The 16,362-nt window shown below is 40.4% G+C and overlaps 1 protein-coding gene across 2 annotated transcripts in view; it reads right to left on the bottom strand.

Moving 5' to 3' along the window:
- LOC124284890 (transmembrane protease serine 12-like) overlaps positions 1-15,508 on the bottom strand; it is a 46,734-nt gene extending 31,226 nt beyond the window's left edge. The window contains exon 1 of one of the 2 annotated variants that reach the window (XM_046721022.1): positions 15,398-15,508. In XM_046721022.1, coding sequence (XP_046576978.1) covers positions 15,398-15,439 — 42 coding nt within the window. In that variant the 5' untranslated portion in view covers positions 15,440-15,508. Of the gene's footprint in view, positions 1-7,656; positions 8,225-15,397 lie in introns of those variants that run through there. The other variant, XM_046721021.1, reaches the window with a different exon arrangement.
- Positions 15,509-16,362: the final 854 nt, after the last annotated feature.

A 16,362-nucleotide genomic window follows, 5' to 3' on the forward strand; every position in this document is an offset into this window, starting at 1 on the left:
TGTGAGGTGTGGGTGTGTTAGAGTTCATATTTTGGTATTTGTTTTCTGTGATGTAGTTGTTTCAGGGTGAAATCAAAGGCACTGTATGAAGTTTTACAACAGACAGACTATGCTCCTCGCCGATTCGTCAGGGAACTTGATTTAAAATGCACCCAGTAATCATCCCAATCTGATATACAGGTTTTCACTCACATAAAAAGATTATTAACTTCATTCACAAATTTCAGAAAATAATCAGTCTGGAATATTTGACAAAAATGTTCTTTAGAGGCAGAGGCAATATAATGAAGAATATTATGCCAATGTGTGAAATGTCATGAGTTAAGCTTAAGAAGAACTAAATTGGTTGCCAGGGTAATGAGGGTATCCTTTCAGCTCTAGAGGGGCAGGCGGGTGACCTGATCTCCCGATAGGGCCCCCAGTGGTCTTCCACGTCAAAAGTTTGACTCCGAACATGTGTGCAATGATGTGCCCTCCATCATGATATGGCTTGGCTACTTATCACATCGGTCAACAACCGTCTATTACGTACTCAGAGGGGGATACCTCCACGGATAGTGATACCTTTGCTGAAGAACTTATCATTTCCCCTCTAGTTGTTAAGTAGTGGTAATAACATCCTTTGAACCACCCAAGATCGTATCCGTTAAAGGTATATACCAAGTAAGGTTACCAAGAGGGTGTTTTCCTAGATCGAGTTCTTTAAACTCAGTTTATAGTACCACGTCATTAAAACACAACACTGTCTGCAACCTGACGACCTGTCAACCTATCTGGACCGGATATGTATTGTTAATTGCGTCAGATGTGCGCGAATAATGGCCTGACATGGCCTGATGGTAGTCACACTGACCCTTTGGGTTGAGGTCAGATGGTATCATCAGCATACATGAGAGACATTCAGAGAGGGTTGCAATTAAACCAAGTCTTCGAAATTTAACGCGGTTATAAGGTTAATTTTAGGTGGATATCCTTAACATAAACCACCGAGTAGAAGGCGATAAATCACATATGTCCTTTGCTTCGTATTGATGGGGCGTGTTTACTGTTACGTGAAATACGGGCGGCTGCAATATTGTGTCTTTGGACAAAAGGACGTTTTCGTGATTTAGGCTCTGATACTAATGGAGTCGAGCTGGGGCGGAGAAGGGTCAGGTCGGGTCATTTAACACAGGGGTTAGTTGTGGGGGTTAATGTGTCATATATAATCATCACACGTTACACGAAGCCCATACAATACTAACAGTTGATTATAAGGTTAAGGGTTAAAGCAGGGATTTGGGGGTCAAACACAAAGTGTCTGTACTTACAGCGGTGCTGACACGGAATGGCGAGGGTTAATCCCAAGGGATATAGTGTTATGTAGTGTACATGAGGGCATCTCTTTGTACATTTATCTTTTTTAGATGTACAATGTCATCACGTTCCTTTATGCTGCTACTAGTAATGCTGTTACTGCCACTGTTGTTACGTCTATTGCTGCTGCTGAATCTACTTCAGCTTCTTCTTCTGCTACTACTACAACAACAACTACAGCTATTACTATAGACTAACGTTTAGTCCCTGAATACATATAAATTTGGCCAATAAACCCATTTAAATTGAAAAGGAGCCCCATTGAGACCAGCCTGAACCTGAGGAAATCTAGACTTGCTTTATTTAGAGCTTTAGCATTGCAGGGAGGGCTAAGCATTGGGGAAAATAATATGGTTCAGGGACTGTGAGACAGACTACTATTACTACTACTACTACCCATACTGCTGCTGCTTCAACCGCCACTGGAGGCTAGTGGTTGAAGCATCCGTGTTCGAGTCCCACCATGGATACAATGGCTGAAAACAGTTAATTGTGTCCCCTGTTATTATATAACTGTGATATTGATAAAAGTGGCGTAAAAGCACATTCACTCATTCACTTAATAAACGTTTGAGCAGGAGTTGTATGACACGATTGAAATCTTCGTAAAATAGAGGGAAGTTGTACATCGAAGTTGTGAAAGACGCAACGCGGGACCTGCTGGACTATTTCTCATCATGAAGGGAAGGTTGACAATGCAATTATGCAGCCTTCCCTCTTGTCATGCGGACTTACAAACAAGAAACAAATCAAGCTGTACCTTAACAGATTATAAGTATTACATCGTTTTACGTCTATATGTGAGTGAGTGAGTGAGTGAGTTTGTTGTACACGGCTTTTAACGATATTTCAGCAATACGACAGGGGGAAGGCCAGAATATGACTAATACATTTGAGCTATGTTCAAAAATGATCGCATGGCTTAATTCGGCGTTACAGGCAACCCAGACAGCTACCCGGCTACATCTCGTCATATGAGCGAAATATTCTCAAGCACGACGTTAAACCTAATTTCACCTCACCTCACTTCAACCGGCTACATCATGTCTTGGATTTGCTGTAAATGTCGCATTAATTGTAAATGAATTATACCAAAATATCATATCAGTCTACAGGCGCGTAGTATGCCATTCTTTTCGTGAAAGCCCGAGAGGTTGCAAAGCTTTATATTTGGATATATTGAAGTCTTGCCCGACTTCCATGGTGATCTTTAGCAAAAATCATGTGTAAGCCCGGGCATTTTTTATAATGGTAGCTACGCCCCTGGTCTACCAATGTTGCAGCCACAGGTTGATCACTGGATTGTGTGTTCCAGACTCGATTATTTACAGACCGCCACTATATAGATGGAACAGTGCGGCGTTAGACAACAAACCAACCACGTGTAGATATAGAATAACCACAAAACCACGAATTAAACTTCATGTTATTACATTGTGGTACAGATGAGGGTCATTTTATGTAAATAATTTTATATACTAGTATTCAAATCACAAAAGATGCAGGCGACATTAAAGGCTGAGACTTCAGGGACATGGGCGTGATAACGTAAGACGCTGCCCACTCGTCACTGGTCCCGATATGGACACGTTGGCCTGGTCTAGTGTACACAATCAATATTTGGAATGATTCATACACGCTTATGAATGGAACCCCATGACTCCGGCAAGTTGATAGACCGAGAAGCTATGTAGAGCCTAGTTTTTATAGGTCCTTTTATCAGCCATGCTTTAGATTGAGTCCAGATTTATTTCCACACTAACACTTCCTGGTTGTATGGGATTGGGGAAGACTGCATTCCTGGGAGAAACTGAATGAAAGGCTTCAGTCATCGTTGAAGGAACTCGTGTATTTATATCCGCTGCGGAAAAGCACTATTATATGACTCGTTTTCTTACAATTTTATACATCGTATTTGTCATTATTCACGGTGTATGATAATATACACAAGAGGGAGTGTCTATCGAACAGTATTAAAGAGTAAAAGAATTTTTATGTTGAGTTAATGTAAACAACATTCAACTTGACTTATAGAGGACCGTCTGGGCCAACACGTTAGTTATGAAAATCAAAGCATATGTGAATCATGGTCGACGCATTTTGTATGAGTCACTAGATATACAACTCTCGTTTGTAGTAAGATCCGAAATCTGATAGATCGGACTATCTGTGTCTATAGCTTCGTGTCCCCGTGTGACGTTATACGTCAATATACTTCACATGTTGATACTGCCTACAGGAGTTTGTGTGAAGTTATACGTCAATATACTTCACATGTTGATACTGCCTACAGGAGTTTGTGTGAAGTTATACGTCAATATACGTCACATGTATATACTGCCTACAGGAGTTTGTGTGACGTTATACGTCAACATCCCTCACATGTATATACTGCCCACAGGGGTTGTGTGAAGTTATACGTCAATATACTTCACATGTATATACTGCCTACAGGAGTTTGTGTGACGTTATACGTCAATATACTTCACATGTATATACTGCCTACAGGAGTTTGTGTGACGTTATACGTCAATATACTTCACATGTATATACTGCCTACAGGAGTTTGTGTGAAGTTATACGTCAATATACGTCACATGTATATACTGCCTACAGGAGTTTGTGTGACGTTAAACGTCAATATACTTCACATGTATATACTGCCTACAAGAGTTTGTGTGACGTTATACGTCAATATACTTCACATGTTGATACTCCCTACAAGAGTTTGTGTGACGTTATACGTCAATTTACTTTACATGTCAACGCATTTACCATAGTATCAAAAGTAAGCTTGGCGTAACATCATTCCAACTTTCTGAGATGTGCAGTTACGCATAGCAAACAACTTCGTGACTGTTCTATTTCTATAAAATCTCCTGTTGTTTTTCCGGATTTTGTGCCACACTATAGATCATTTACGTGTGCCTGTTCACATATCACAAAATCGTGCGTCATCATTCTGTTACGTACCGAATTAATAAAACACCCAAGGAAAATTCTTGGCAGAACAGGCCCTCAACACCAACGCAACTCTAATATGATCGACTATACTTCGCATCTGGTAGTTAAAATGTTCGATCTGGTTTGTGTCTCAGCATATCCGTAAGATTACGATTGTGTCTTGTACTGTCAGTCTCAGGTTTGTTCAGTATATAGAATAAATGACACATTGCTTACTGCGGCCTAAAACAATACGTACTCCCTTACATCGTAATAGATTCATTGACGTGACTGCTGACCCATACATCTCAAACACGTGCTGCTTAGCAGTGACATGTCACACATTCATATTCACCGGCGTGATATATCATTGCCATCGGACAGTGAAATATCACACACACACACACACGTATGCTTCCACATATCAGAGAACACTGTGCAAACAGTCATGTGTATTTACCCAACTATTCATGCCGTGACATATCACCGATACATTCACGCTGCATGTACGTGACACAGCGTGCTGTACTTTACCAGTATACCCATTGTAACATCTATGATAGTCTGTCTCACGGTCCCTTAACCACATTATTTCCCCTACTGCCCAGCCCTCCCTGCAATGCTAAAGCCCTAAATAAAACAAATCTGGATTTCCCCAGATCTCCCAACTCACTGGGGCTCCTTTCAATTTAAATGGGTATATTTGTTATATTAATACTGTATATATACTCAGGGACTAAGCGATAGCCTACATCTATGACGCAATCTGGGAATAGCGGAGGGCGACAAACAACAGAAGCCAAAGAAACTGGAAGATATATCATGTTCATACGCTCCTTGACACATGCATCAACGAGCGGTGTCCCTTTCCCCACTATCTACATCTGCCGCTAACATCAGTATCAAAGATCACATTCATTGCATGCACATCAGCTACTGACTGCATGTTTTGCAATACCATATGCAGTGGTAAACCCAGCGTGTAATTTGGGTCTGTATGAATGAAGGCACAAACTATGCATGGATAGAACGTGCCAGATGCTATGTGCATGAAAGTACAACCAACCCCTTTTCCGTTCCCGAACCCTCACTAACCAAGCTTACTCCACTTTGCTCTGCAATGTACATATCAATAACAGTTATGACAGCGCTCTGTGGAGTTCTTCCTCATCTAGTGTTGAGGCAATGCGACAGTATAAACAGAGGCGAAGAACCATGGCCTCGGTAACCAGACTTACGTCATTGACGGTCGACTCTCATCAGCGAACGGAGATAATATCATCTCTACGTGTATACTGTGTATGTATAAGACATACCAGATTCCATTTTACATTATAATAAATGGGATTGCTGAGCTCTCCGACTCCTTTCTAAGGGTAATGCAAAGGTAATGCACACCCAAATAATTTCGTGAAAAAACAAAGGTAGTGAAACGTCCGCCTTGATGTACACCTATTCGAAATATTAGTTTGCTTGTTGTTTAACGCCGTACTCAAACAAACAAACATTCCCAATATTAGAAATGTAGTTACGAGTACCACAACAGTCTCAGTCTGCAGGAGGGGCGGTGGGGTAGCCTAATGGTTAAAGCGTTGGCTCGTCACGCCGAAGACCCGGGTTCGAATCCCCACATGGGTACAATGTGTGAAGCCCAGTTCTGGTGTCTCCCTCCGTGATGTTGCTTGAATATTGCTAATAGCGGCGTAAAACCAAACTCAGTCAGTCAGTGAGTCAGTCAGCAGGAAGAACATTTACACGTTCGTATTGAAATGTGATTAATCACCTTGGTTATGAATAAACTTAGAACATATCGATGATAAACCGACAAAAGGATTGTTCTCACAAGGAACGAAATGCGTTATTTTAACAAAACACCTTTCTCATGGAATTACATTCATTTTGTTTTTAGAAGTATAACCAGTCCACAAAATTGAACGACGTTGTTTCAGAAATAACACAAATGAGTCTATGTGACATGTGGTATTTACATTAGAAGTTTATAACCTATTTATGCGTCCTACATAACTCCTTTCAGCCGACTTACGCAGTTAGAAACATGTGTGTTGTGTGTTAAGCATTGGGATCCTTCAAGTACACACCGTTACATTCAAACCTCTCTTTGTATACGAACAATGGAGATAATTGCAACAGCTTGGGGGAAGGGGATATTATTCTATGGGATTAGCCTAAAGAGCTATACTATTCAGGGGGAGATGTCTTTAAAAACCGGTTGATAACATTATACGACACAGGACGAGATGTCGTTGTACATGTTTCTGGTACCGGATTTCTATTACGTTAAAATGCCGTAGCGTCTACAGACGAGTGTTTCAGACTCGTTATATTTAACTGGGTCAGTGGCACAACAAGTTGAAGTAGATGTGTGAATAACGTATAATATAACCAAACATTCAACGCCAAGATAGCGTGAACCCACAACGTCATATGATAAATGAAAACTTGTCAACAAGTCATATGATATACCAAAGGTATAGGTACATATGTACAAGCGATAAGAAACATGCATTATTCATAACAATATATGATCAATTTCATCGAGCCAGTCAACTTAAATGTAAAACGAATATAAAGAAATGTATTATATATGCATTAATTAGTTAACAATTCTTTCAAATTGATTTGATGATATGAATTACGTGTATTGTCTGTGAACATTTTCCTTTTCTCTCAGTAAGCATGAAGTAAGCGTTTTATTTGAAAGTATGTAGTTTGTGCCTTTAAGTGACCTTAACAGTCATTACGGCATGGAGTACTGTTATTACTGCACGTCAGCCCCCGAGTCGAGCAGGGACCTTTTATTCAGGCTATGTGTCTTTAACAACTTTTCCCCATGGGTAACTCGTATCCCAGAAAGCGGACACAGCTTTGTGGGTCATGTTTATCTATCTAACCACAAGTTAAGTTGAGAAAATGTTTTGTTCAGAGTGTGTATACGTATATGCCTGTGAGTGTACGTAGCTTGGCTCTCCACTACACTCACACAGTGACTGTTTACAACTTCTGCGTATTATAGTACAACTTCGTTTTTTACCTGTCTGTTCTCTTGCTACTCAATCACTATGGCTTAGGGCAATTTCTTTAAGGCAAACGTCTACGCTTCACATGTTAATACAATAACGGAAAACTGTTTGAAGGAATTTTGTTAAATAGAAACACAACATACTCATTACAGAATCATATTGACACAGATGAGACGCCAGTGACGTAACGCTTAATACACATTTCAGACACCCACTTAGCAAACAGTTGAAATGCACATCAATACTTCGTGTGATAGATATTATTTGCCCCCCAAAATCGGTTTTACATTTTAGAGTGAAAATGTAAATTACTCACAGTTGAAGATCCTTCCGAGGCGACAATAATCGCCATGCTTAGAATTACCGCAAGATCAAGTAAAGAGCACATGGTGAAGTAGTGTTGACCAGTTGTCGGTGGTTGTGTAAGTATCTAGGGTTAGGGACTACAGCTTGAATGTAGAGCCCTGAGGTAAAACTACAACAGTTTCTGAAGATGAGTCTAAGCACAGTGGGCTTTCATCACTGTGCTTCACCAGGCTCACACTCCTCTTATAAGAGTGACAGTGACACAAGCAACACATCGGGTCACGGCAATAATTGACGCCCCACCGTTGAGAGGAGAGGGTTACGCCGGTTGCAATAACTCGTTGTCGGACAGACGGCCACACAGGTTCATTCACAACCTACGGTGCATCTAAGTGCGGCGGCTCGTGGAGGGTGTGAGGGGGCTGTGCTAATGCTGATATGAATCTTACGCGTAATAGTTTGACGCGAAGGCGGAAACAATTGTGACGTTTCGACGGAGCCTGAGTGTGTCACACAACGACTCATCAATGCATTTGTCAGATCACGTGGGATTGGGACGACATCGATGAAAGGAGTGGGCTCCATATGCGGTATATGACGTTGTGGAGGTGGGTCTTTGTACAACAGTCTACCGCTGACTCCGCCCTTCTGTGACAGTAGCTGTGGACATTCCTTGCCGTCAACTCATGCTTGTATCACCGCGCAGTGTGTATACACTGTTTCTCTCAGGGTAGTCATTGATCGGAACAATCTTGCTTCGATCATAGCTCAGCATTAGATGCAGTCTCCTTGCACAAGAATACATTTTTTATTTTTTCTCTGTCGGGATGATCCCTTTGTTTTAATGTATAAGTAACTATTTACCTGCGACATTTGTATATTTGCATTGGGCTGATACTTAAGTTCACATAATATAACCGAAACTTGGCTATATTTTAATGTTTATATGAAAATGCAAGCATAGCGTTTGAAGATAGCATTCTAGAAGATATTTTTAGACACGAGAGGCACACGTGAGGGCAGAAAGTATATTTCTGAAAGGTAAATAAATATTGTATTTATCTTCAGTGTTTATTGTATGGCGAGCAATGACCTCTCCACGTCACCAGAATGAAAATAGCTCAAATCTTCTGAAATCAAAATGTTTATATGTAGCATCGCATATTCACACATATTAGACATTTATCAAAACAAACAAAAACCCACTTTATGTTTTATTTTCTGCTCAAGAAGGAATATCTTTTGCAAAAGCAAAATTCCTCTCTCAATTTTTGTGGTTGTGTGCTTTCATTTGCATATCAATTTAACCCACTGGGTTTAACTGTGAATGCAGTAAACATTTGGACGCCCTGCGGCACTGTCGCTATTTTATCTCGTAAACACTTCATCTGTCCGGATTAGCAATGATAAATGTTATCCAATGTTTACTCTACTATGTTGCACTGTTGTTAATTCAATGAAGGGTGAAAAACTCGAACGTAGACGTCTTTCCAGCTAACATCAACATCAAAATGACGTCATCATTGAGTGACAAAATATTATGAGAAGGTTAGCTCCTTTCTGTCAAAGAAACTAATGATTAAAGTTAAAATCAGGTCACTTTTGTAACGTGCAAAAACACCATGACCAATACATATGCCATTCAGATTTCCATATATCAGTATTTTTAATCGGAAGTGGGTGGGGGTACCGATTAGGTTTTGCGTGTGGGTGTGTCTGGAGGGTGTGTGTGTGCCGATGGACTGAAGCGCAGAGGTGAGTGTATCGCTGAGAACTTTGATTCAAATGCTTAGGTACGGTGTTGTATAAGTACTGTTATGTATGGTAATAAATACATATATTCCGCATAGTGGAATGTTCATACGTATGTGCATATCTATATGTATGCATACACCTATGTATGTATCCCTTTTTCACCTTATTTCAACTACGGCAACTCTTACATACACATGGTACTTGCCAAGTAATACCAAGTGTAAAATATATAGTCAACAACTTTCCAAATTACCGTTCATAGTTCCCGTTTCCCCTCCAGCATTATTTTGAATAGCAAGAACGTATCTGATGAAATGGAATATGTTGAAAGTGATGTGGTGGTAGAGAAGGTTATTTAGAAGTCAAACGTTCATGTATGTATGTATGTATGTATGTATGTATGTATGTATGTATGTATGTATGTATGTATGTATGTATGTATGTATGTATGTATGTATGTATGTATGTATGTATGTATGTATATATGTATGTATGTATGTGGTGTATGTATGTATGTAGTGTGTAATGTGTGGTGTATGTATGTTGTGTATGTATGTATATATGTATGTGTGTATGAATGTGTGTGTATGTATGTATGTATGTATGTATGTATGTATGTATGTATGTATGTATGTATGTATGTATGTATGTATGTATGTATGTATGTATGTATGTATGTATGTATGTATGTATGTATGTATGTATGTATGTACTTACGTGATATAAACTCAACATGTATGTCTGTCAAATCTGTAGTATGTACAGCAATACCAAGATTGTATGTACGAATTTAGCCTGTATGATGTAATAAGTGTGTGTGTATGTGTGTGTGTGTGTACGTATGTATGTGTATGTATATGTATGTATGTATGTATGTATGTCTATGTATGTATGTATGCCGCAGGTATTCGTATGAGACGTATGTATGTTTTTCGAGGCGTCATTCTGACTACAGATCAGCTTCGTCGACTAAGAAACGTCAGTGGTGTCAAGAGGCGTCATTCTGACTGAGCTTCGTCGTATTGGTCATAACAGCGATGACTTGTTTGGGTTATTGACGAGTCGCGCACTTTGTTCTCCGGACAGACGAATGGCGTCGTGTTTACAGACGTCATGGGGAACATTATGCTCGAAAACTGCATATAGGAAGCGGATAGGTTTCACGGCGGGGGTGTAATGATGTGGGCTACCAGCTCCCATACCGGTAGAACAAACTTGGTACAGGTCCAGGTCAATTTGACTGCACAACGTTACACAGATGAAACCTTTCGGGCACATGTCCTTCCCATTATACAACAGGCAAACGTCATTTTACAACACAACGCCCGGCCTCACACGACAACGGACTTTCTGAGGACCTACAACATCCAAGTAGCGCCATGATCCCCAAGGCTCCAGATATAAACCCCAACCAACATTTGTGGGATGCTCTTGATGAACGTCTGTGATCACGTCAGCAGCGCCACAGACTCTCCAACAGTTGGCACAGGCACTCCACAATTCGTATTCTGATTTTTTAATGGGGCCACGATGCCAGGCAGTTCTGGACTCCCATGGGATCATATAAGATATTGAGAACAGATGACCTTCACCTTGAAATTCGATTGTCTTGTTTCTCCCACGATGAACCCCGGTTACACACAATGACGTACCAAATTTGAACAGTGCATTATGGTTCGCTGTATATTTATAATAAATGAAGTAGTCATCCGAAAACCACTTTTGCGTTTCATAAAGAAATTACTACTGAACGGGGCATGCTTCCTAAAGGAAAACCTACGAAAAGACCATCACGCCCTGTTTAGTTGTCATTTTTTCCAAAGCAAACAGTAATTCAATGAAACTTACTCTCGTCGATGATAACAAAAGCATCAAACATCGAATAATCGAAAGAGATATTAAGCCAGACAACATAAATTCCCAGGTGAAGTATCAATTGTTTCGGATGTTCAGATTTGCTGACTTGATTGAAGCATGTTATTGTGTCCAAATTGTGCTGTTAAATGTTCATATGATGTCAATAATTGTGTTGTCTGGTCTAGGATCTTTTATTTACAGACCGCTGAAATACGTCTCTGTGCGTGTGGCGTCAAAACAAACACCATGACCCCTCTGGGTATGACCTTGACAGTCTCGCAACTATTTAAATGGGTTATAAACATAGTGTCCACTCACTCACCCCAACAAAAACAGAGAAACCTATCAATGTAAACACCGCAAAGGCAGAGCAGTTAATCGCGGGGGTCACACAACAGTACTGCCAGGTACTAAGGACAAGGGGCGGTGGGGGTAGCCTAGTTGTTAAAGCGTTCGCTCGTCACGCCAAAGACCCGGGTTCGATTCCCCACATGGGTACAATGTGTGAAGCCCATTTCTGGTGTCCCCCGCCGTGATATTGCTAGGAATATTGCCAAAAGCGGCGTAAACCTATACTCACTCACTAGGGTAATGGTAAGGACACGTTCTATACATGGTGTGTTGGTAGGACTGTAGCTTGTAGTGACCTGCCTTACACTGTGTATTGGTTTGACTGTAGGATACCTGACCTCAGTGCACCCAGACCCACTAAGTCTCGCTGACATTAACGCCACACATGTTTGTATATAACAGCAGTAAAAATCACCTGGTTTGATAACGCGACCTACTTTCCTGATGACATAACAACTTGGTGATAACTGTTTCATAAAAAAACCCGAAACGCCTTAGGATATGACAAGGGTATCTTGGAAGCGTCGTGCCTTCTCGCTCCAAAACAACCCTTTGTTTAACTGAACATGTATGGATCCACACACCTTTCACAACAAAAATGACTGCCAAATCATAAACTTAAATTTCTATTTTGCTGCGTCTAGTGTTTAATTCAAAGTTGAGTAAATGTCAATTTGCACAAAGCGTAAACTTCCATCACGCTTTTCACTCCCTGCCCTCTCTCTACACGAAGTGTACAGCTTTATGGATGTACGTTAGGTTTATTGCGTTAACAGACGTTTCAATGTACATTCTTACACTATTACCAAAGTGGATAACTGTGGTATCCTGCTTCATAACGGTGTAAGAATGTGAACTACAACCTGGCTGAAGGCAACAACCCGGTAACTGTAGGTGGTTTATGATGGGTACCTCTGTGTGTCGATGTTCTAGAATCTGTGATGCAAAAGGAATTCATTGACTAATAGTATTTACCAAAATACATCTAATGTCACAGTTATTCCAAATTACCTGTGTACATTATTGTTTGTTTGTTAGTCTAACATAGCACTCAGCAATCGTACAGCTACATGACGGCGGTCTGTAAATAATGTAGTCCTCAGTTTGACAATCCAATGATTGATGTGAGTGAGCGAGTGAGTTTAGTTTTACGCCGCGCTCAGAAATATTCCATGGCGGCGGTCTGTAAATAATCGAATCTGGACCAGACAATCCAGTAATGAACTGACTGATATGATGACATCAGCGATACGACTACAGGCATCAACAAATTCAGCGATCAGGACCATTCGATCCCGTTAATCACCTCTTACAACAAACATAGATTGCTGAGGACCAAATGCAACAGCGGTCTTCTCGTGTCATCTGTATTCAGTGACACGGAAACACCGCCTTTAAGAGAATTTCTGTTGGCCAGAGCTTAATGGGACACATATCTCCGTCATTTCATTGTGAGTGAGTGAGTGAGTTTAGTTTTACGCCGCACTCAGCAATATTCCAAGAGAATTTCTGTTAGTCGCCTCTTACCAGAGCTTAATGGGACACATATCTCCGTCATTTCATTGTGAACTGATCTGCATTCGATATCAAGCATAACAAATACTATTATGACAAAACGTTTGTTTCACGTCATTTTTGTAAGCGCCAAGTAAAACGGTAATGAGGTTTAGTTTTAAATTCTACATGCACCTGTTGATGGAACCAGACAGACGCTATAAGACGCTAGGACATAGAGATAAGGGCTAAAGCGCGGAGACCTTGAACTATGTGTTATGTGAAAGTATCAATATGATTTACTGTTACGAGTTGACAGATAGTTACAGTTAGATACCATATTGGACATTGTGAACATGGGCTCTTGTAAAGCCCCAAATCTACTCATTGAATATATCTACAGCGATACATTATCATCATTACAATTCAAATCGAAAATGCTTGTTGCTGAACGTCGCACTCAGCAATATTATATCTCTATGACAACCAGACAACTCAAGGATGGATAACGTAAACAAATACCACGCCGTCGGGTTACGTTGACACGCTGTGAACCTGATCACCGAACTTGACCTCATACTCCATATAGTCCCTTTGGCATAAGATGTCGACCACCAGTTTTATTTGAAATTCCCAGTCAGGAAGACGCTGTCTTATGAGGAGTTAAAAGGCATTTCAGTAACAATACCATCTGATCCTACCGGGTACCCATTACCTGTTGAGTGACATACAGTACCTCTTTTTTGTACATTTGAGTGAGTGAGTTAGTGAGTATGCTTTGACGCCGCTTTTAGCAATATTCCAGCAATATCACGGCGGGGGACACCAGAAATGGGCTTCACACATTGTACCCATGTGGGGAATCGAACCCGGGTCATCGGTATGACGAGCGAACGCTTTAAACTCTAGGCTACCCCACCGCCCCTTGTATATTTGATGTCATTTGATTAATGGACACGAAGCAATAACGATCATATAGCGTGATATTATGATATGGAGTTAATAAATTGAGCCAGATAAAACCCACAATAGCCATATGGTAAGATTTAATGCATAAATCCTTTCATGCAGTGTTTAAATGAAATTATCTAAACAGTCGTCGAAATCTTCAAATTCCATCCTCGTTCAACATGTGGTCTGGATGACATTCATTCGTGTAATACATAATCGAGTGTAAACAAAATATTTGCGCTTGTTGACCGACAACCTCCAACCCGGGGCGGATTAGGCGATCGCGTATCGGGGGCCGTTATGTCGATAACATTTACGTATGTGTGCTAGTTCTGAATCAAGTTGATTCACGTTATCAGAATATCAAGCTAAACTCAGAAGTCGGTGATTTAATATTATTTTGTTTCATAGCAAGTGTAGAGAGGTTTTCTTTTCGTAAAGTCTCTTGCAGACTCCTTAGTAAACATTAACACCTACATTTACGCTAGACTGTGACGGTCCAGACTACTAGACAACCTTCAAATTCTTGTATGTTTCAATGACGTAAAATCAAAAAGGCATCAGTCTTGGTGTAGGAACATTATGCATTTTAAGACTGTCGATACATACACTTCCAGCTTCGAGGTGTTATGTGGCGGCATATATTGTAAGTTTCTTGCAGCTAACTGAAGCATTCCTTGTGAGGACGACAGTGCTTTGAAAGGTTTCAGGAAGCACCTTCAAAAGAGCGAAAAGATGGCGTATCAGGGCCTTCTTCGTTTTGACACACCTTGTCCAGTTTGGACGGTACACGTTTCGCAATACACCGAACATTCTGCGTGCTTTTAAACATGCTTCTTGGATTAGAGAACGGTGCACGTGGCTCATTCCAGACTTCAGACTAAAATTGTGAACATACAGTGACTTAAGCGTCAGGGCCTGTCTTGCCACATACTTGACCCACTATATGTACTTGTTTGGAAACATAATGCTGTTATTCGTTGATCTGGTTTGGTAACCTACTGATTTCACAGTTAACTTCAGTATGTACCGATTTCTGGGTTAACCTTAACGTCTTGTTTTGGAAATCAACACTTTCTATAATCAGCATAAACATTTGGGGTCAAGTACTAGCAACACGTAGCTGAATAACTGATCAATGTAACAAATTGACCCAGGTGTGGCTAACAACTGGGGTCTAAATCCCAAAGCATGCCTCTACGTGTGTAAATGTCACAATGCCAGCGTGGAAATAACCTCCCAGGACTTGATTCAACGTACGTCGTTATGTACTGAAAGAGTATCCCAACGATATTTCGATTGTTGACTAGTCTCAAGGTCGAAAGGGTAGACAACTCACTTACCTTCCGCTTATGCTGAGAGAGGTAACAGGTGTACAGATGCATCGAAAAAACATTTCATGAGAACTTTGTTGCACCTTTTTCGCCTTGTTGTTAGGACAACAACCCGTGCAGTGCAGGAGGGAAGTGTTATTGTTTGTTTGGTGTATGAAAAAACAGGTCAAGAGCAAGTCAGATAACCGACGGTAACCGAAGGCACGCCATGCCAGATCAGATTATAATGTATTTACGGCTTAGATTGTAGACATACCGCTCAACCCATAGTATTCATTCGTAAGCCCACTCTTCAGATTGTATTTACCATGGAGAGGCCGGATTGCGGTAAGCGATTACATTAAGGGTTTTCATAATGTCTCTGAACCCATATCATAGTTGGATAGTTGGTTTTGATGAATGAGCACTTAATTCGTTTAGTTCTACAATAAACAATATCAGAAATGAAAGACCAAGAATATATATGCTATGTGGAATGCTATAGAGATAGTACAACCTTCCATGATATATGTACTGATAAGACGATATATGTTTTGATTTGTCAGTGAATAAATCTTCTTTTGAACTCAAGTGAATACGTCCATTTCATCTGTTGGTGAAGAACTCATCCGTCTGTAGATTTAGGCCTTGATAACGTCCATTAATCATTTCATGTTGTACAATCACATTACATTCTACGTTCGCAAGTATTAAGTGAGCTAGACTTGTACCATATAGTCGCATTCTTTTTGCCTTGCCTTTGCATGAGTTTGTGACGGCGACGGTCACCTGGTTTATAGACACATGCTTGCAATACAGTCTGAATCGTACAATCAACTCTGATTTCAGCAAATATATTGTTGAATATTGAGACAAATTTGTCGCTTTACTTACGATAGATCAGTCCTTATATTTCCATTTGGAGGAGGCATGACAGTTAATCAAGAATGCCAAAGTTTTTTTAATGATTACCCATACGGGCTAGGATACGCAGG

The sequence above is a fragment of the Haliotis rubra genome, unplaced genomic scaffold (assembly GCF_003918875.1).
Source record: "Haliotis rubra isolate DU_JTF1 unplaced genomic scaffold, ASM391887v1 Scf347, whole genome shotgun sequence".
Lineage (NCBI taxonomy): Eukaryota > Metazoa > Mollusca > Gastropoda > Lepetellida > Haliotidae > Haliotis > Haliotis rubra.